The 21519-nt window shown below is 44.5% G+C and overlaps 2 protein-coding genes across 5 annotated transcripts in view; one reads left to right on the top strand and one right to left on the bottom strand.

The window, feature by feature from the left end:
* The window catches only part of ATP23 (ATP23 metallopeptidase and ATP synthase assembly factor homolog), a 40840-nt gene extending 29486 nt beyond the window's left edge, over positions 1-11354 (bottom strand). Inside the window, exon 1 of one of the 2 annotated variants that reach the window (XM_068104515.2) lies at positions 11003-11354. In XM_068104515.2, the coding sequence (XP_067960616.2) occupies positions 11003-11228 (226 nt within the window). In that variant the 5' untranslated portion in view covers positions 11229-11354. The remainder of the gene's footprint in view (positions 1-11002) is intronic. The other variant, XM_068104517.2, reaches the window with a different exon arrangement.
* A 94-nt stretch (positions 11355-11448) lies between these two features.
* Positions 11449-21519, top strand: part of RPAP3 (RNA polymerase II associated protein 3) — a 32301-nt gene continuing 22230 nt past the window's right edge. The window contains exons 1-3 of one of the 3 annotated variants that reach the window (XM_068104073.2): positions 11449-11785; positions 15063-15200; positions 16630-16809. In XM_068104073.2, the coding sequence (XP_067960174.1) occupies positions 11633-11785; positions 15063-15200; positions 16630-16809 (471 nt within the window). In that variant the 5' untranslated portion in view covers positions 11449-11632. The remainder of the gene's footprint in view (positions 11786-15062; positions 15201-16629; positions 16810-21519) is intronic. The other 2 variants (XM_068104071.2, XM_068104072.2) reach the window with 2 other exon arrangements.

The following is a 21519-nucleotide window of genomic DNA, read 5'->3' as shown; positions in this document are numbered from 1 at the left end:
GGGGCCGCGTATATCCGGCGGGGAGTGACACGCCCTCGGCTCGTTAGCTCCGCCTCGTGGAATCGGCACGTTGCTTCTCATTGGGTGCGTGCGGGGGGGGTTACTGGCTCCGCCCCTGACGAGGAGCTGACAGCCAGCCCCTTCGGGGTAACCCCGTGGAGCGCATGGTCTGGAGCTAATCGAGCCGGTGTGAGGACGCATCCTCCCCCGCTCCGCCGCCATCTCCTCTGTTGTTGTTGTAATTGTTGTTGTAGTTGTTGTTATTGTTGTTGTTTGGGGAAGAAGATGGGAGGAGGTATGGGAAAGGTCCTAAACTCACTACTGATGCCATATAATCACATTCTGGTGCAACGAAGAGTCATAATTAATGGAAACGAGGCCTTAACTGACATAGATTAAGAATAACTAGGAAGATGTCCGAAAGTTGTCTACGTGTGGTGCGGTGGACCTGGGCACGACATTTAATGGGGGAAGAAGGGGAAGGTCGGCTCTACTGATTGTTATTTACATGCAATGGGACTAGGGAATGGGGGATTGGGGAAAGTTGGGGAGTATTGGAGAAAATAGGGGAATATTTACAAGCGGATATGGAGGCCAAATTCCATATTCGCAACAATATATATTTATCTATATATATATATCTGTGCAGCGTCTGTCCTGTGTTGTCACTGAACTACTTTCTCAAACTTTTGTGAAATCGTACCAAACTTCTGGTATGCACATATCTATCCCGTCGGTATGTCCTAAGGGTACTTTTTTGGAAAAATCTTCCAATCCTTTTTTTTTTTTGAATTTTTTGGGGAATTTTTTTTTTTCAACTTCAATTGTTTATAAAAAGTAATATCACGTATATTACAAATACATTTGTGCAAAATAATTGTTTGAGTTATGATTGGTTTAAACCATGACAAAACGGCAACTCAGGGACAGTCATTTATCTCTACATCTACACATCTGGGTGGTGTCTGTGTTGTCACTTAACGACTCCCTCAAACTTTTGTTTCCGTGGTTGTGAAGTGTTTTTAATAACGTTGTGGTGGTTTTGAATCACGTGGTGGTGAGGTATTTTGAATTATGTGGTGGTGAGGTGTTTTTTAATGACGTGGTGGTGAGGTGTTTTTAAATCACATGGTGGTGAGGTGTTTTTAAATCACATGGTGGTGAGGTGTTTTGAATTACGTGGTGGTGAGGTATTTATAATTACGTGGTGGTGAGGTGTTTTTAATTATGTGGTGGTGAGGTGTTTTGAATTAGTTGGTGATGAGGTATTTTGAATTACTTGGTGGTGAGGTGTTTTTAAATGATGTGGTGGTGAGGTGTTTTTAATTTTGTGGCTGTGAGGTGTTTTTATTACGTGTTTTATGGCTGTGAGGTTTTTAATTTCGTGGTGGTGTGTTTTTATTACGTGTTTTATGGCTGTGGCGTTTTTATTAGTGTTTTATGACTGTGAGGTGTTTTTATAACGTGTTTTATGGCTGTGAGGTGTTTTTATTACGTGTTTTATGACTGTGAGGTGTTTTTATAACGTGTTTTATGGCTGTGAGGTGTTTTTATTGTGTTTTATGGCTGTGAGGTGTTTTTAATTTCGTGGTGGTGAGGTGTTTTTATTACGTGTTTTATGGCTTTTCGGTGTTTTTATTACGTGTTTTATGGCTGTGATGTGTTTTTAATTTTGTGGTGGTGAGGTGTTTTTATTACGTGTTTTATGGCTGTGAGGTGTTTTTAATTTTGTGGTGGTGAGGTGTTTTTATTACGTGTTTTATGGCTGTGCGGTGTTTTTATTGCGTGTTTTATGGCTGTGAGGTGTTTTTAATTTCGTGGTGGTGAGGTGTTTTTATTACGTATTTTATGGCTGTGAGGTGTTTTTACTTTCGTGGTGGTGAGGTGTTTTTATTACGTGTTTTATGGGTGTGAGGTGTTTTTATTACGTGTTTTATGGCTGTGAGGTGTTTTTAATTTCGTGGTGGTGAGGTGTTTTTATTACGTGTTTTATGGCCGTGAGGTGTTTTTATTACGTGTTTTATCGCTGTGAGGTGTTTTTAATTTTGTGGTGGTGAGGTGTTTTTATTACGTGTTTTATGGCTGTGAGGTGTTTTTATTACGTTTTTTATGGCTGTGAGGTGTTTTTATTCCGTGTTTGATGGCTGTGAGGTGTTTTCCATTTCGTGGTGGTGAGGTGTTTTTAATTTCGTGGTGGTGAGGTGTTTTTATTACGTGTTTTATGGCTGTGAGGTGTTCTAAATTACTTGGTGGTGAGATGTTTTGAATTACTTGGTGGTGAGGTGTTTTGAATTACGTGGTGGTGAGGTGTAATCGTCCCAAACTTCCAGTCTGCACCTGCCCCTCCCCTATGTATGTGCTGGGGGGTTCTTTCTTGAAAAAAAAACATTCAACCTAAATCTTCAACCTAAATTGCCTATTAAAATGTAATATCACAAACACAACAAATACATTTGTGCAAAATAATTGTTTGTATTATGATTGGTGGAAATCATGACAACACAGCAACTCGGGTACAGTCATTATCCTCAGCTAAAATAAGCCCGTTCCTCAGTAACGACGCTTGGTGAGGCGAGCCAAGCTAGTATATATATATATAATTATATATATATATATATACATATATGTATATGTATATATATAGAATTATACATAATATAATAATAATTATATATATATATATATATATATATATATATATATATATATATATATATATATATATACACAGTGCGTATCAAAAAAAAAGTAATCCGAATTCAAGGGGTTAATATGCAAAGGTTATTTAGTTTGACAATTCACATGTGGTTTACCAATTATGAGGAGATCCTCAGCTTTCCATTGATGCCTTTCATGCATCATTGCTGTCACACATGACCGAGTACATGTTCATTGAAAATGACAAGTTCAAATCGCATTTTTACAAGTTTGGCTAATCGGTGCAGGACAGTTTGAAATGGACGCATTACTTGTCGACTGCCAAGTTGATTATGTAAAATTGTTAAGCTGGTCTGGTAATCGTCGGTTGCGTCATCCTTTGTTTAAGATGGGTATTTAAGATGGGCCTACAGTGTATGGGTTTAGAGACAGTCTGAGTCATTGAAAAGATGGTTCAACTTACGACTGAACAGCGGACCTTCGTGGTTACAACCTTTCACCAAACTGGAAGTTTGCAGCGAACTCGTGATGAGTTCAGGGAACGTTTCCCAGAACGGGAGCCTCCAGCAGCCAAAACCATCTGGGCGAATGTTAGAAAATACCAAGAGTATGGCAATAGCCTCAACCACAACAAGGAGAATTCTGGTAGTAGGCGCACTGGGCGATCGGAAATAGAACATTGCAGCAGTAAGGCAGCAAGTTTTGGAGCATCCTAGGGATACCAGCACAAGACAAAATGGGACGGGATTGCCTTCGGCAACATTCAACCGAATCACAAGACTGGACCTCCACCAACATCCATATCGGATTCACATCCGGCATCAACTTACGCCAGGGGATTTTGCCAGGTGGCTGGTGCTTGCCAGATGGTTGATAGCACGTTGCGAAGCAGATGTCAATTTCCTGCGGTATCTCGCTATCGGCGACGAAGCTGCTTTTGCCATGGACGGCAAGGTCAATACCCATAATGTTCTTGAATATGCACTGCCAGGACAACCCCCGGAATTTAATTTTGACACCAACATGAATCGACAAAAGTGGACTGTTTGGTTGGGACTTTGTGGAAGTGGTCAGGTGATCGGCCCATTTTTCTTTCAAAGGAATGTCAATGGTAACAGGTATCTGCAGATGATCAATGATGAAGTTTTACCGCAGCTGGAGGAGAACTTTGAGCGACAGGTTTGTGGTGTTTTCGGATATCTCTGGTGGACCCAAGACAGTGCCCCAGCACATCGTCTTATCGCTGTCTGAGATCGACTGAGGGAACTCTTTGAGAACCGAGTCATCGCCCTCAACCATGCAGTGGAATGGCCGCCAAGATCACCTGATCTCACACCATGTGATTATTTCCTTTGGAGACATTTAAAGAACAAAGTGTTTGTAACTCCTCCCTGTGATCTTGACGAATTGTAGGGCCGTATTCGACATGAAGTGGATGCTTTGTGCAATGACCCGGCTATGGTGAGACGAACAGTTCAGGGCATGCTCCGCCGCTGTGAGCTTTATGTTGAAAGGGGAGATGGACATGTTGAAGGTGTGGGTGCATAAAGGCCAATCATTCCTGAGAAAAGTTCACATCTGACGTTCATTTTGCACCAATTATCCTGACTTGCATCGATTAGCCAAACTTGTAAAAATGCGATTTGAACTTGTCATTTTCATTGAACATGTACTCAGTCATGTGTGACAGCAATGATGCATGGAAGGTGTCAATGGAAAGCTGAGGATCTCCTCTTAATTAGTAAACCACATGTAAATTGTCACAATAAATAACCTTTGCATATTAACCCCTTGAATTCGGATTACCTTTTTTTTGATATGCACTGTATATATATCATATAATATGTATACAATATAATAATAGATACATGATTTGAAAAAAAAAAAATATATATATATATATATACAGTGGTACCTCGGCTTACGAGTGCCCCAACGTACGAGTTTTTCGGGATACGAGCCGTCGCTCGGGCGGTTTGTTGCTTTGGGATACGAGCCGAGATCCGATGTACGAGCTCAAAAAATTTATTTTTTTGAATTTTCCGGTTGTGGCTTCCGGTTCCGGTCACGTGGTTATCTTGCCGTGAAAGCATCTCTGCTTGGATATAAAACATGCAATCGTCGAAATACATGAGCGAGGAATCTCCTTGCTCCAGCCGGTGACGTCATCGGCGGGGATCCCCGCCTCCAGAGTGGCTGGTCACGTGACCGCCAAAGCGTGTCGCGCGTGCGGGTATAATGAGCTACACCTGTGGATCACGTGACCACGGAAGCACGCCTCGCTTGAGAGGCATGGCTTTCGGTTTGCGTTTTGCTTTATAAGGCGCGATAAATGGGCTTTTGAGTGTTAGCGGTTCATGGCGTTGACGGTTCATGACGGTTCATGACGGTTCATGACGGTTCATGACGGTTCATGACGGTTCATGACGGTTCATGGCGTTGACGGTCAAAAACCCATTACATCAATTTTACCAGGCACTGTACAGTAAGTACAGTGGACACCAAATGCACGGTGGAAGGCTAGAAGTAGAAGATCGTCCAAGACAAGTGAGAATAAGCCATACTTTGGAGATGACGTCATTCGCTGGTCCGATAACCAAAGATGTGGTATAAAAAACCAGGTGAGCTAACAATGCAGCAATGAAGGAATTCGGCCAAGGCACCGGCACACAACGACCTACCTACATCGAAAGACTCAATGCCAATGGTGACAGAAGCCAAGACGGCCGGCTTAAACACCGCCGAAAGACCACGGTGTACCAACTTACGATGCAGAACATCTTGCACTTAATATGATGACAACAGGTGCCATCCTCTGACGTACCATTACAGGTACAGGTACAGTACACGTGAGCACAGAGCAAAAGTTCACTGAAACCGAGATTAAGAAAAAAGAAAAAACACCTCGTGGTCCGTGCTCGATATCCGAGTTTCAATCTTTTCAAACACATGATGCTCTCGGTCACGGTATCTCCTGCGAGCTGCTTCTCCTTCAACCACACAAACAACAACTTCTCCATATCTTCATGGATAGAGGTCCGGAGCTTTGAAATAATCGTAACGCCCTTGGCTGGCGTTATAGCCTTTATGGACTCCTTCTGCTTCAAAATCGTACATATCGTAGAAGGAGTACGATCGTACTGCCTCGCCAAGTCGACAACACGCACACCTCACCTGGCATGCTCTTCTCCTCTGCTTAATAAAACCAGTTTATTTCTTTACATTCTCTTGTATTATGTACAGTATATACGAGGTCGTGCTTGTTTATACATTATTTGTTATTTATAAAGTACATTTTTGTTATTTAAAAGCACCTAACAAAAAAAATTGGTGTTTTTTTTTTGAGGCTGGAACGGATTAATAGCATTTCAATGCATTTGAATGGGAAAATTTGCTTTGACTTACGAGCGATTTGGCTTACGAGCTCCGTCACGGAACGGATTAAACTCGTAAGCCGAGGTACCACTGTACATATATATATATACATATATATATATATTGCAGTTATGAGAATAAAGGAGAACCCCCCTCGTAGGTAGACGCACCACAACATGTAGCCTCGCTGTAGTATAGTTATTTCTTCGTAAATGTAAGGTAGTCTCCTTTCGTGTGTTAATTTTGCATTGAGTAGGCCAGTGAGTAGGCCTCAATTGGGCTAGCATGCCACGTGCTCGGCCTGAACAAGTCTGGCAAGGCCGAAGGGAGGAGCTGCAGGGTGAGTGGCCGGTAAGCAACGAGCCGCCAATCAGGGCTCGAGGGGAGTGGCTTACCACTGCGACGAGAGATGGGGCTTGGAACATTCGAGTAAGACTCTGGGGCGGACCCATAAAACCCTTCCCCGGGGCCCCCCCGCCTCAGTCGGAGAGGGAGTGCCCCAGAGAGTGAGAGTCGAGGAACATTCGAGACGCGCAGCCCATGAGTCGAGTCAGTTGGGGTATCAGAGAAGTACGAGTGAGAACCGCAGCAGAACGAGTGGGTTGAACTGTTTGCAATAGTACACGAACTTTCCCTGTGCCCCGCGCTCTGCGCTGTATTAATCGCGCTTGAGAAGGCGACCTGTTCCGGGCCACAGACGCGCGATCTCCTCCTGCCTGCGTTTCCCTGCATACGTGCCGAGACCGCCAGAGGGCCACGCCGGGCGAGCTGTCCCGGAGCGACCGACGCCAAGGCGCGTTTGGCGCGCGAACTTCCTTTATTCTTCTCCCCGTGTGCGTGAGTGGGCCCTGTGTCTGGGCTTTAAGTTAACATTGTTTAAGTGCCTGCTCTATGTCTCTTCGAATCACTGTACATAATAATAAATCATGTTCTTCCTCTGATTTGACCGTTCCCATCCCTTCCATTAATTGGCCTAGCATAGTACGAATAGAACCGCTCGAATCGGGTTCAATAGAAATAACGGCACGAGTCACGTGATACGCACACTGCTCGGGCGTACTCGATTAAGCGTGGCTTGTGCGAGGTCCGGTCCCCGATTTCATGGCAGCGTGGGTCAAAGGTACATGCAGCGTCGACCCGATACCCTTTTTCACGCTTGCCTTGCTGCGGAAGTGGCGATTCGCACTCGTGGACACGAAGACCCAAGGGGAAAAAGGGGTTTAATCCCCCCTTTTGTAACGTGGACGGGCTTCGGGAGATCCGCAACAATATATATATATATATATATATATATATATATATATATATATATATATATATATATATATACAGTGAAACCTTGACTTACGAGTTTAATTCGTTCTGTGACCGAGCTCGTAACTCAATTTGCTCGTTTCTCAAATTAAATTTCCCCATTAAAATGCATTGAAATGCTATTAATCCGTTCCAGCCCCCCAAAAACCACACCAATTTTTTTTGTTACGTGTTTTTAAATAAGAAAAATGTACTTTATAAATAACAAATAATGTATAAACAAGCACGACCTCGTATATACTGTACATAATAAGCGGCGTTATGCGCGCTGCTTGTAAACAAGGAGGAAGCGGACAACGCGGTAATTTGTAAGAGTCTTTATTCAAGAGCTCACTGTAACACTGGCACGCTCCGGGCTGCGCGCCCGGTGTATATCCTGAGGCCACGCCTACCCTTCGGCGTGGCCCCCGCCCACTTGGTGCGCGGAATGATGTCACCACGCCAGTGAGCTTCCGTGTCCGACACAATGTAAAGAAATAAACTGGTTTTATTAAGTGTATTTACCTTGAAGATCAGACGAAGATGCTGGCGGAGGTGGAGGAGATGACTTTTGCCTTTTTCTCCACACTTTCCTCGCTTTCACTTGCAGGGCGTTTCAATAAAAACCTGTCCAACGAGGTTTGTTTCTTCCTCCCTTTCAAAATGTTTCGATCGTACTGCCTCGCCAAGTCGACAACACGCACACCTCGCTCATGTTTTTCGACGATTGCGTGTTTTATATCCAAGCACATCATCCTCTTCTTCTTCTCAGTACTGCCCTTGGCACTCAATTTCTTAGGACCCATGGTTAAAACTAAGAAATTTTCCAAATTAACAAAAATGCGAAAACAAAGCAGCAGCGATATACGGCAGAGATGCTTGCACGGCAAGATAACCACGTGACCGGAACCCACCTGGTGGCGGGTGGCGTAAGCTCGTAACTCAGATCTCGGCTCGCATCTCAAAGCAAAAAACCGCCCGAGCGACGGCTCGTATCTCGGAAAACTCGTAAGTTGGTGCACTCGTAAGTCAAGGTTTCACTGTATATATATATATATATATATCTATATATATAAAGTAGAGTTGGCCTCTATCTATGATCTCTAAGATCTCGAGAACCCGTGGACGGATTTGCGAGCGGAAAGTACTGTTCGACTCGGGATGGTCCCAGGAATGTCACGGAGACATAAAATTTAAAAAATTTCGGGTTTTAAAATTAGCGCATAATTAGCACTAGCAGAAGAGAGAGGGATTCGAAGGGAGGGAGCGCAGCGCTTCTAGCGCTTCTGACTACAGCACACCTTAAAATTAAAAAAACTTCGGGGTTTAAAATTAGTGTGTTACGCGTAATTAGCGTCTATCTATATCTATATATATAAAGTAGAGTTGGCCTCTGTGTCTGTATCCTCTACAATCTCTAAGATCTCGAGAACCCGTGGACGGATTTGCGAGCGGAAAGTACTGTTCGACTCGGGATGGTCCCAGGAATGTCACGGAGACATAAACATTTATAATCACTTGCTAGCGAATAAATAATAACGCATAAATACCTTTCAGCAGCGCGTAAAATAATCTTTCGTTTCAAGTCACTCTCACAAATAGCTTTCCGGAAATGACGGGTCGAAGTGGTCGAGCTGTTAGCATGACGCCTTATCTTTTCAGAGTCCGGGGTTCGAATCACCCCTCTGACATTTATTTTTCGCTTTTATCACGTCCTTTCCCGCACAATTTTTGGGACAGATCCCGTTGAGTGTTTTATTAAAGTTATTGTTTTGTCATTTTCTTATTGTTTTCATGTTTATTTGGCTTGAAACAAAAAAATTATGCCGCCGTTAGGCGTTATGACATCCGATCATAATGCAGCTAATTAGCTTCTAAAAACCAAGAGTCTGGCAATATAGAAACGCTCTGGCACTGTAGACATTTATCTGCCATGCGGTTTCAATATTCGATTGGTAAAGTTCTACAACACAATAAACTATACTAGCGTGTTTTTATTTGCATAATTTAACAAGCCGCGTACAAACTCACTACCGTCTATCTCATATCAAGTTTTAAAGTGTGTCTTACTTTGCATAATTATAGATTCTGCCAATTTCTGGTGTCGACAACCACAGACTAACGTCTACCAGTGTCACGTTTGTTTTAATTTGCATAATTTAAAAAGCCGCGTACAAACTCACTACCGTCCATCTAATCTCAAGTTTTGCCCGCATACAACACCACTACCGTCTACCGGACCGCCTGCAACCCCACTACCATTAACCAGCCCGCCGGCAACCCCACTACCGTCTACCAGGCCACCTACAACACCGGTAACAGGTGAGTTAACAATATTAACTTCTATATATATAAAGTAGAGTTGGCCTCTGTGTCTGTATCCTGATCTATGTATGATCTCTAAGATCTCGAGAACCCGTGGACGGATTTGCGAGCGGAAAGTACTGTTCGACTCGGGATGGTCCCAGGAATGTCACGGAGACATAAACATTTATAATCACTTGCTAGCGAATAAATAATAACGCATAAATACCTTTCAGCAGCGCGTAAAATAATCTTTCGAAGGGAGGGAGCGCAGCGCTTCTAGCGCTTCTGACTACAGCACACCTTAAAATTAAAACAACTTCGGGTTTTAAAATTAGTGTGTTACGCGTAATTAGCGCTAGCAGAAGAGGGAGGGAATCTAAGGGAGGGAGCGCAGTGCTCCCTCCAGCGCTTCTGTTAGCGTAATTAGCGTATTTCGGAACGTTAATTTTTCAACTTCATTATTCGGAATCAGTACGTCCCAGAGAACCTTCGTAACGTTAATTTTTCAACTTCATCCGATTGACATGGGACCAACGGCATGTGACAAAGAGTGAAACATACAGGCTACATTTATTTGACGACAATGAGTTCCGACTTCCGACCTCGGTGGGATGACAGGCTGAGTCAACCCCCCTGGTGTGAAGGGGGAGGAGGAGGGGAGGGGGAAGAGAAGGGGAGGGGAACGAGGGGGAAGGGGATGGGAGGGGGGGGAGGGGGAGGGGGGGAGGGGGAGGGGGAAGGGGGAGGGGAGGGGGGAGGGGAATGGGGGGGGAGGGGGAGGGGAGGGGCCCTTCTTCCCCTGGGCACCCCCGCACCCTTCCCTCCCCCCTTCCCCTCCCCCCCTCCCCCCCCTTCCCCCCTCCCCCCCCATTCCCCTCCCCTCCTCTTCCCCCTCCCCTCCTCCTCCCCCCTCCCCCCCCGTTCCCCTCCCCTCCTCTTCCCCCTCCCCTCCTCCTCCCACTCCCGTGCAAAGCCGGGTACCTCTGCTAGTATATATATATATATATAAATATATATATATATATATATATATATATATATAATATTATGTAGAATTATACATAATATAATAATAATATATAATAGTTATATATATATATATATATATATATATTATAATAATATCGTATATGCATATAATTATAATATAATAATATATACAAGATCTAATAAATATATAAATAATACATGGTAAATATATAAATAAAGATAGATAGATAAATAATAAATAAAAGAAGAAAAATATAATAAATATGATCACTTGATCCAGGATTTATCAGTAATCTGTTCCTGATCCTGTACAAATACAATCACAATGGGCTATGGTATAGGTTCGTGTAATGACGTCACCAAGAGCAATATGACTCACTTTTCAGCGCGACCTGCAGCATATTCTCGCACTTTAGTTGATTATTGAACAGTGTTTCAGACCACGAAGCAGGCTTATCCTTTCGCTTGAACCTCTCGGGGAAATACTGGTAACCCCGAGTGTCACTTTCAAACGTGGGACTATATGTGCAAGTCGGTTCGGCCTGCGAATCTGCGGACTGCGAATCCCGACTAGGCTGCCCACGCTGCTCATCGGTCGCGGCCATGTTGGGTCAGAGGGTCGTCGCATTTTCGCCAAAATCGGGATTTCACAAAAAAAACCCAATTTTACTCCTTCATATAATTTAATATTTTAAACGTGACAGAAACATATAATTCTCTTCATATATCAACTGAAAGCAACCTGTAAGCTCAATTACTTCGGGATAAACTTTTTGGACGGTGTATGTCCGCAGGTGCAACAGTTTCTAGGCAGAATTTTATTGCGCGTACATTTTTTGTCATTTCAAAGCGCAATTAAATCATGAAGTACGCGAATGGGTCGTTGTGGAAGTTATAGGTCAAAAAAAATTACTATAGTATACGTGTGTTCATCGCTTTTTCCTCAGCTGAGGTAGGTTTCCTGTTTGCCAGGTGAGAGTGTGTGGTCCCTCAGTTTGTGCAAGTGCTCATGTCTGCAGAGATCCAGAATTTCGAGACGCAGGCGGCCATTCGGCGGAACGCCGAGGAGGTGCAGCATTTTCTGCGGGATCTTCAGACTTTGGAGGAGGATATGAAAAGGAAGGAAGTGCAGCTGCTGAGAGGAGCCGGCGTGGAACCCTCGGTGAGATTATCAATTAGCGATGAAGTTGTTTGTACAAATGTCCAACGTGTGGTGGTTCAAAAAGCCTCAGGCTGGGGTTAGTGTTATTAATATTAGTGTTATGACTCGAGGGTCGTCATGGTGGTCCCAGGGAACTGCTCGCCACGACCAAGTCGCAAGGATGGTCGAGCGGGAACACCTCTTGCGCCTTCGGGTGTCAAATTTGGCAAAAGGGGTTTTTGTTTTTAACTATTAAGGTTCATTCGTTGGGTTTGCGGCCTGTGATCAATGCAGAGTCCGTGGTCATCAACTTGCCTGGATCCGAGCTTTCCTGACATTAGCATTACAGAAGATGATATTGGAGCCTTACACTTACAGAAGATGATATTGGAGCCTTACAGATGCTTATATTGGAGCCTTACAGATGATTATATTGGAGCCTTACAGATGATATTGGAGCCTTACAGAAGATGATATTGGATCCTTACAGAAGATGATATTGGAGCCTTACAGAAGATGATGTTGGAGCCTTACAGAAGATGATATTGGAGCCTTACAGATGATTATATTGGAGCCTTACAGAAGATGATATTGGAGCCTTACATAAGATGACATTGGAGCCTTACAGAAGATGACATTGGAGCCTTACAGAAGATGACATTGGAGCCTTACAGAAGATGACATTGGAGCCTTACAGAAGATGACATTGGAGCCTTACAGAAGATGACATTGGAGCCTTACAGAAGATGACATTGGAGCCTTACAGAAGATGACATTGGAGCCTTACAGAAGATGACATTGGAGCCTTACAGAAGATGACATTGGAGCCTTACAGAAGATGACATTGGAGCCTTACAGAAGATGACATTGGAGCCTTACAGAAGATGACATTGGAGCCTTACAGAAGATGACATTGGAGCCTTACAGAAGATGACATTGGAGCCTTACAGAAGATTAAATTGGAGCCTTAAGATTATATTGGAGCCTTACAGAAGATTATATTGGAGCCTTACAGAAGATTATATTGGAGCCTTACATAAGATTACATTGGAGCCTTACAGAAGATTACATTGGAGCCTTACAAAAGATTACATTGGAGCCTTACAAAAGATTATATTGGAGCCTTACAGAAGTATGATCAGACTTGTCTGATGTCATTTAAGCCCAATAATTGTAACATTTTGAGGTTCAAACCAACTCGTAATCCAATAGGCACTGAATATTCCATACACAGCATCCCTCTCCAGCAGTGCAGCTCCATGAATACCTTTGAGTTATCATAAATGAAGACTTTAAATGGACGATTCGTATTGACGCAATTTAGAGGAAGGCAAACCAGCAACTGGGACTCATTCGCGCAATGCCAGAGAGATCTCAAAGTCCTTCAGGAAAGCTGCCTACAAATCCCGAGTCAGATGTCATGTGGAATACTGCTCAAGTGTTTGTGAACCACCCCCACCCCCGCCCCCGCCCCCGCCCCCGCCTCCGCTTCCACCACTCCAAACCAGACATCCAGGCTGAACGCACACCTCCACCAGGCTGAACGCACACCTCCACCAGGCTGAACAGTTTATGGTTTGGATCCGATTGATGCAAGTAACGATGAGGGGTAAGGGATAATGCAAAGGGTGGACAAGATGAATACATTAGCAAAAAAATTTGGGAGGAGTGGGCACTGGTTTAACAGGTGTAGAAAAGATCATGGTTTTGGATGGGGATGAAGGGTGGATGATAACTTGAGATGATGGTGAACAGCTGTCTTGAAGACCTGGCGGGAAGAATGAGACGGAAGAGTGTCTGGAAGGTAGTTCCACAGGTGCGCGGGTGGGGGGGGGGGGGGCGGCGGGGTGGGAGACCGGAATAAATGAGTGGAGGTGAGTTCTGGATTTAGGCATTTTCACAAGGAGGGGATTGCTGGCGGACTGGGTGCGGCCTGCAGATACCTGGGGGGGGAGGGAGGGGGGCAAACACAGAGAGGGCAGAGGGTGCAAGTGTTGATAAGATGCCACCAGGTTTTAGAGGGAGACAGGTTTGAGAGTTCAGTCTTGAGAGTAGAGAGATATTGTTTCCTGGCTCTCCAGAGAGTATACACTTGTTGCGAGCTTTGTGGAATGATCTGAGGTTGTCTTCAGTTGGATTTGCATTCCAGGAAGAGAATGTAAGTTGTTTTAAAGCAACTGCCTCACCACAGGTTTCTGAAGAAGAATTCCAAGGCTAAATTAATATCAGCAGCGGTGGATATAGAAGACTAGTCCTGATGTGTAAAAAAAAAAAATTCGTCCAGGCTCCCTTCAGGGCCCTCCAAAAATACCTCCAGGCTCCCTCCAGGGCCCTCCAAAAATACCTCCAGGCTCCCTCCAGGGTCCTCCAAAAATACCTCCAGGCTCCCTCCAGGGTCCTCCAAAAATACCTCCAGGCTCCCTCCAGGGCCCTCCAAAAATTCGTCCAGGCTCCCTCCAGGGCCCTCCAAAAATACCTCCAGGCTCCTCCAAAAATACCTCCAGGCTCCCTCCAGGGCCCTCCAAAAATACCTCCAGGCTCCCTCCAGGGCCCTCCAAAAATACCTCCAGGCTTCCTCCAGGGCCCTCCAAAAATACCTCCAGGCTCCTCCAAAAATACCTCCAGGCTCCCTCCAGGGCCCTCCAAAAATACCTCCCAAACATTTTATACGGGAAGTGTGAATGCAGAAGCACGTCACATGTTATGAACGGCAAATACTCTGGGTCCACGGATGTGGACACGATGGATGTTGAGGTTCGACTGTAATAGATGTGTATTAGTGTATAAGCACCAATTCATGTTTTGGGGGACCGTACTCTGTTATTCCCATTGATTTCTATTACATCTGCAGTTGCAACCATATATTCTCTCAATACCACTCACCACATCCTTGTGACGGAGACACTAATCTGTATTATAAAAGGAGCTGTGTCTGTCTGTCGTGTTATAACTTGAGAGCGGATTAACGGATTTCAATAAATCCAACTATGGTGGATTCGGGTAACTCCCAGGAGTGTTTGTGATCCCAATTTTTTTTTTTTTATGGGTACATGGACAAGCGTGTCAAAACTGCAAATGCCAACACTTGACGTTGATTATCCCAGCACGGTAAGCTGGATCTCCCAGAAATCCTTTTTTTTTTCTTCCCCCATAGATTAGCCTTCGCAGCACAAAGATTGGTATTTCCGTCAGCGAAGCGACGGGTCTTATATTCTTGTAACTTGTAAAATTATTTGTAACCGTTAGCTTTATGCATTATAATCTTTTTATTTATTTGATTGCCTCCCGGTATTTCCAGAAGTTGCCACCAGTGAGAAACAAGGACTTCAAACAGAAAAGAAGAAAGAAGCAAGAGAGTACTGAACAGAGAAAAGATGGACAGAAACGCGAGCCCAGGATTGAAGCGTATGATTACCAGGCCTGGGACAAGTTTGTGGTAAGTTTGTAGCAAATGTACCACTTTAGCTCAACATATTTATTACTATTAAATTATCAAATGGTTATTTTGTCTCAAAATTGCTCAGACAGATGAAAGACCTATGAATTGTTTTTCTTTTGGTGGTGGGAAGGAGGGCGGGGGGGGGGGGGCATGCAGGCAGAATACAAATATTATCTCACTCCTCCCTGCACACGTGCAATCGGGATAAATTCTGAGCCAAGGTGCAGTAAAACGAAAGACTTGTCTTCCGATTTGTGTTCAAAATATAACATTCCATTTAAGTAAGTTGTTCCTCGATCATAAACCGATGGGACAGACAGACGGACGGACATGCACCAGTTGCTTACTCTTGCTTTTCACTTCGTGTGCGCGGATGACCTTGCCGTCCCTTATCGTATGTTTAGGGCTGGCAGGATAGCCGAGGGCCCTGGAGGTATGCACAGTCACCTGGATTATAATCTCGACCCAGCTATAAGCTGTCGTCCTGGTGTTTCGCGTGCAGTGTAATGCATCAATCTGTGCACCGTCCCTCCTTGTCTCTTGGAAGAATGTTTCCAGAAAGTAGCTAGTAGTCTTTGTTCCACATTAAAGATCCCACAATGTCCTTCGTGTAGAGTAGGTGTGTTGTTGCCTGCAGCCTTTGCCAAATTTCAATTTCTTGCTTTAACCTACAAGGGAACCGTATTGGCGGCATAAGCGTGACTCCAGCAATGACTTCTTTTCACCCTCTTCTAGTGAAATTGCCAAAATCACGACTCTCTGCCCACCTTCACTCCTTCATTCCTCTTTACTCCCGCCTCTGGAACAAACTCCCTCACTCTCTTCAATCCCACTCCTCCCTCCAGGTCTTTAAAACAGCTGTTCACCACCATCTCTTGTCTTCCCCCATCCAAAGCCTTGAACTCTTCTACCCCCGTTACTTCACCCGAAATCCACTTATTTATTATTTTTTTTGAAATACCGACTTCTTTCTTTCCTGGAAGTTCTAGCAGTGTCCATGTGATTTATACCTTTCCCGCCTTCCAATGCCTCCTCCCCCCAAGCGCTCTCCCTCCCAAGCCCTCCCCCTCCCATGGATCTTCCGTTGTCCCTATTCTCTGCTGTTGTACTTGTGTGCTTCCCTCTCTTTCCCCATCTTGTCTCCCGCTCCCTTTATTGTATGTTTTGTGTGTTCGTTTGTCCCTTTTTTGTGATTGATGTTAGCTCTTTCATGAGCCTCGATCTTGTAAAGAAAAAAAAAACAAAGACAAACCCACAGCCATGTGCTGCATACAAAATAATAAAACGTTTGACACGAGACATTAATTTGTTTCCCGCTATTGTAGCTCAGAGTACAACATTGTAAGGAATAATCATGTTTACTTTGATTATTGTTATTATCCGATGTTAAAGAACCATATCGATATTGTAGCATTTTTCCTAACAGGACAAGGCATTGGTTGAACTAGAAGAAGAAGATATGAGTGATTCAATGTCCCCAGAGGCAAATACTGATGTCGATGAAGAAGATGCAGCGGAACAAGATGGTGATGTACAGGATGGTGATGAGGAAAGCAGAATGGAGCGTGAGCGGAACAAGCAGCAAGCTTTGCTTGAAAAAGACAAGGTATTTTTTTTATGACTCTGCCCCCGAAGGTGGCCGGAGGCATTATGTTTCCAGGCTGTACGTAGGTCCGTCCGTCGGTACGGGCTAAACCTCTTTTTTTTCTCAGCAACCACATGTCCGATTGAGACTAAACTTTCAGGGTAGGAGTGAAACCATGCAGATTTTTTTTTAATGATAATTGTGATGTCATAGGTCACGTGGTATGTATGGCAGCCATCTTGGATTAAACACAAAAAAATTAAAAAAAATTCTTTCTCGGAAACTGCTGAATGGAAAAATTTGAAACTTGGCACATTGTCCAAAAAAAAGGCATTGTCAAAAACAAAAAAAATGGTCACATGGTGTGGCAGCCATATTGGATTGAAGGAAAATATTAAATAATTATATCTCTGAAACCGCTTGCTCTATCAACATGCATTTTAAGGCCATGTTCCCTGCGAGAGCGGGGGTTAGCCTTGCGGTCCCCATGACAATCTTCTCCATTTTGCCCTATTTTCTGCATCTCTCCTTGTTAACCCCCTTGCCCGCATTTCTTCTTCCACCATCTTTAGCCAAGTCTTTCTCGGTCTTCCCCGTCCTCTACTTCCTTCTACATTCATTTCCATCACTCTTCTCAACCAGTCACTTTCATCCTTCCTCAATACATGACCAAACCATCTCAACCTGTTCCTCTTCACAGCATCAATCACAGGCAATATTCCCATCATCTTTCGCAATTCATCATTTGTCTTCCTCTCTCTCAACGATACTCTGCACATCCATCGAACCATTCGCATTTCCACCCTTTCCAGCCTTCGTTGCTGCTCTACGTTCATTACCCATGTCTCGCTCCCATAAATCATAACACTTCTCACACATGCAGCATACACCTTTCCCTTCAGCTTCAGCGACACTCTCCTCCTCATCAGCACGCCACTCAGTTCCCGAAACTTCTTCCATGCACATCTCACTCGAGCAACCGTTGCCGAGTCTGATCCACCTTCTCCATTCAGCATGTCTCCGAGGTAGCAAAATGTTTTCACACCTTCCAGCTTCACGCCGTCTCCAAGATCCAACTCAACATTTCCTCCATCTGCAGCTCCCTCTGTGCACACCTTACATTTGAATGTAGCTGCCACACTGGTTAATGACCCTCTCAGACCACTACATTTTTGATGAACCCACTCAGCACACATTGTACATTGAATGGAGTTCACTCCGACACCCTTCCTGCACACAGCACACGGCCACTTCCCAGTTCTTTCCACCTCACCACATGCTTTACCACTTGCCATCACCTTTATCTTTCCGATATTCACCTTCAGACCTTTTGTCTCCATACATTCCTTCCACTTGTTCATCTTTTCCTTCAGTCCATCCATACTTTCCGCAATCAACACCAGATCATCTGCATACAACAACTCCCACGGTAAACCCTCCTTTACGGTCTGAGCCAGCACCTCCATCACAGCTACAAATAGTAGTGGACTTAGTACCGACCCCTGATGCACTCCCACCTTCACCTCAAACTCACCACTGTTCCCGTCCTTCGTCCTTACAGCTGTGCGTGCTCTTTTGTACATTGCCATCACTACTCTGATCAACCATTCCTCCACTCCTAACTTCCTCAATGCCCATGTCAATACTTTGCGTGGAACCCTATCGAATGCTTTCTCCAGATCAACAAACCCAAAAAACAACTTCTTCCTCTTATCCATGTACTTCTCCTGCAACTGCCTCACAATGAAAAGCGCATCTGTCGTTCCTCTTCCTGGCATAAATCCAAACTGCATTTCGTCGATCTTCACTTTCTTCCTTATCCTCCTCTCCAACACCCTTTCCAATACCTTCATTCCATGCTCCAATAACTTTATCGCTCGGTACGAGCCACACTCCAGAGGGTCACCTTTCCCCTTGTATAGAGGGACGAGGGTACTCATTTCCCAATCGACTGGAATGCGGCCTTCTTTCACCACCAGATTACAGATCTCTGTCATTCTCTTCACACCCCAACTTCCTGCTGCCTTCAACATATCTCCCACAACTCCCGTCGGCCCTCCCGCTTTTCCACTCTTCATTGCTTTTATCGCTTCCTCAACTTCCTTCTCAGTTATCTTCTCTGCCGGTCCTAAAACTGGGTTACTCTCTATGTTGCCATCCCATTCATTCTCTGTATTCAACAGCATTTCCATATATCTTTTCCATCTTCCTTTAATTCCATCTGGGTCAACAACGATTTGTCCCACTTCATCCTTCAAGCAACTCACCCCCATCACATCACACCTCTCTTTCGCTATCTGCTTTGCAATCCTGAATACTGCTTTCTGACCCTCTTCCGAATGTGAAATTTTACAATACCATCTAACACCATTGTTGCATATAGTTTGAAAATGATGTCATTGGTCACGTGGTTTGCAGCCATCTTGGATAGAAAAACGAACCTTATCCGATCGACACAAAACTTCACAAAAGTGATCCCCTACCCATTCATGTGCAGAGTTTACATTTTTAAGGTCATAGCTCACGTGGTGTGGCAGCCATATTAGCTTGATCGCCGATATTTAAAAAAGTCCCTTCTCTGAAACCGCTTCATCGATCGATGTGAAACCTGTCATGGCTGGTGAAAATGTGATACTTGAGAACAGCTGAAGGGATTTAAATCCAACATGTTTATTTTTAGGACAGTGAACGAGGGCATCAAACCGTTGTGGGACTATGCGGAAGCATATTGGTGACAGTCGCATTGCTCTCGTTTTTATTGTGAAACGTTTTACAAGATCTGAGATATATTTTTACAGGATCTGAGTCTCATTAAAGAGCTGCAACACAAATCTCACAGACACTTGCAGACAAGTACTTGAGACAACACTGATAAACTTGAGACTTCATACAGACTTGGCATTTAATCTATATAATAATAGCGTAAGGACTCGACTTTGTTATCCCTTTTACGCCGCACCCAGTGACCCAGCATGCCCACGGCACGAATGGATTTACGATCTACGAACCGCGCTCTTTGTTTATCACGTACAGCCATACTCGAAAAATCTGAATTAGCCGATGTTGGGGCCCAAAAGCATCCGATTAACTGCCGATACGACGCCATCGTATTGGCGTCTGCTGGGCGAAGGCGAAGCAAGCCGTCCGCTGATTGGACAGGCGAAGGCGAAAGCAAGCCGTCCACTGAGTGGACAATCCAGAGCATGCATTTGTGCCGGTGTCGGCGATCGTTGTTCATATACGCACTCTTCATTCTCATCCTTCTTCCTAACTCTTACTCGGACAAGCAAATCCCCTATGCCATCCATAATGGTACACTCTATCCATACACCACATCCTCCCTTCCGTGGATGTTCCACGGGTTTCGGCTAGTATGGAATATTGTTTTTGTGGGGGTGAACTTACTTTTCAAGATGACTTAGAATCAAAAGTTCATTGGAATTATGTTGAAATGATTCTAGATTTTGTTAATGTGACCTTTAAAAGAAACAAAAACCACATTTGACATTTCGAAGCAAATAAATTGATCCTTGAAAGTGATGTAAACTGATATCGAACTCAATTCACGGACAGTACTGTGTTAAACTTCTGTGCCTTTTCCAGAAGTATGTCTTTATTTTGCACATTAGCCAAATTTTTTTTTAACAAAAACAAAAGTTAAATTACGACTGGGATTACGGACAGTAAAATTACAGTTCAGTACTTCGTGTAACCCCCACGAGCATTCAGGAGAGCACGTACACGTGGAGGCATGCTGTTCACGAGATTTGCCAAGGTTTGGACAGGAATCGCTTGCCATGCAGTTACAATAGCCTGCTGCAATTCACGCACAGAGGCAGGCTGCTGGTCCAAGTTGTCGATTTGACGCGTTAATTCTGCCCACAAGTTCTCTATCGGATTCATATCCGGGGACATGGCAGGCCACTCCATATGCTCTACACCACGGTCAGCAAGAAAGTGTTGGATCATGCGAGCACGATGAGGCCGTGCATCATCATCATGGAAGACAAAGTTTCCTCGAAAGGCTGCACGAACAAATGGAAGCAATGTTTCTTCCAGAATGGCCCTGTGCTTGAACTGGTTCAGGTTTCCATTCAGAACAACCAGGTCAGTTTTGCCCCCTGCATGAAAAGCAGCCCAAACGGTCACCCCACCACCTCCAGCTTGGACTCTTGGCACTATACAATCTTCGTTGTAGGCTTCATGCACTTGTGTACGCACTCGGACGCGGCTATCTTGACGATAGACCAGAAATCTAGACTCGTCACTGAAGATCACGTGATTCCAGTGTCCTGGCTGCCATTGACGGTGCTCTCTGGCCCACTGCAATCGGCGCTGGCGGTGTTGTCTGGTCAGACGTGGCTTTCTCAGGGGATGCCTGGCCCGATAGCCTGCTTGAACCAGTCGTTGGTCGACTAGCCTTTTGAGGCACATTTGTCAGTTGCTGCCACTCAGCCCTAAGCCGATTAGCTGATTTGGTACGGCCATTGCGGACTAACCGGTGCAGCTGGCGATCATCCCTGCTTGTGGTTCTGCGGGGACGTCCTGGCCTCGGTATTGGAGTAGGGACACCCCTCTGAGCATTTCGTTTCAGGATCTTTGACACCTGACCTTGAGTGATGCCATACTGCCAAGCAATAGCACGCTGTTTCATGCCGGAATTTCCTAAAGCCACCACTAAATGACAAACAGCATTGTCGAGTTGACTGACCATCTCCAGGGGAAGCGGCA

This window comes from Myxine glutinosa, chromosome 11 (genome assembly GCF_964187855.1).
Source record: "Myxine glutinosa chromosome 11, kmMyxGlut1.1, whole genome shotgun sequence".
Lineage (NCBI taxonomy): Eukaryota > Metazoa > Chordata > Myxini > Myxiniformes > Myxinidae > Myxine > Myxine glutinosa.
This window is presented reverse-complemented; position numbering and strand designations above follow the sequence as displayed.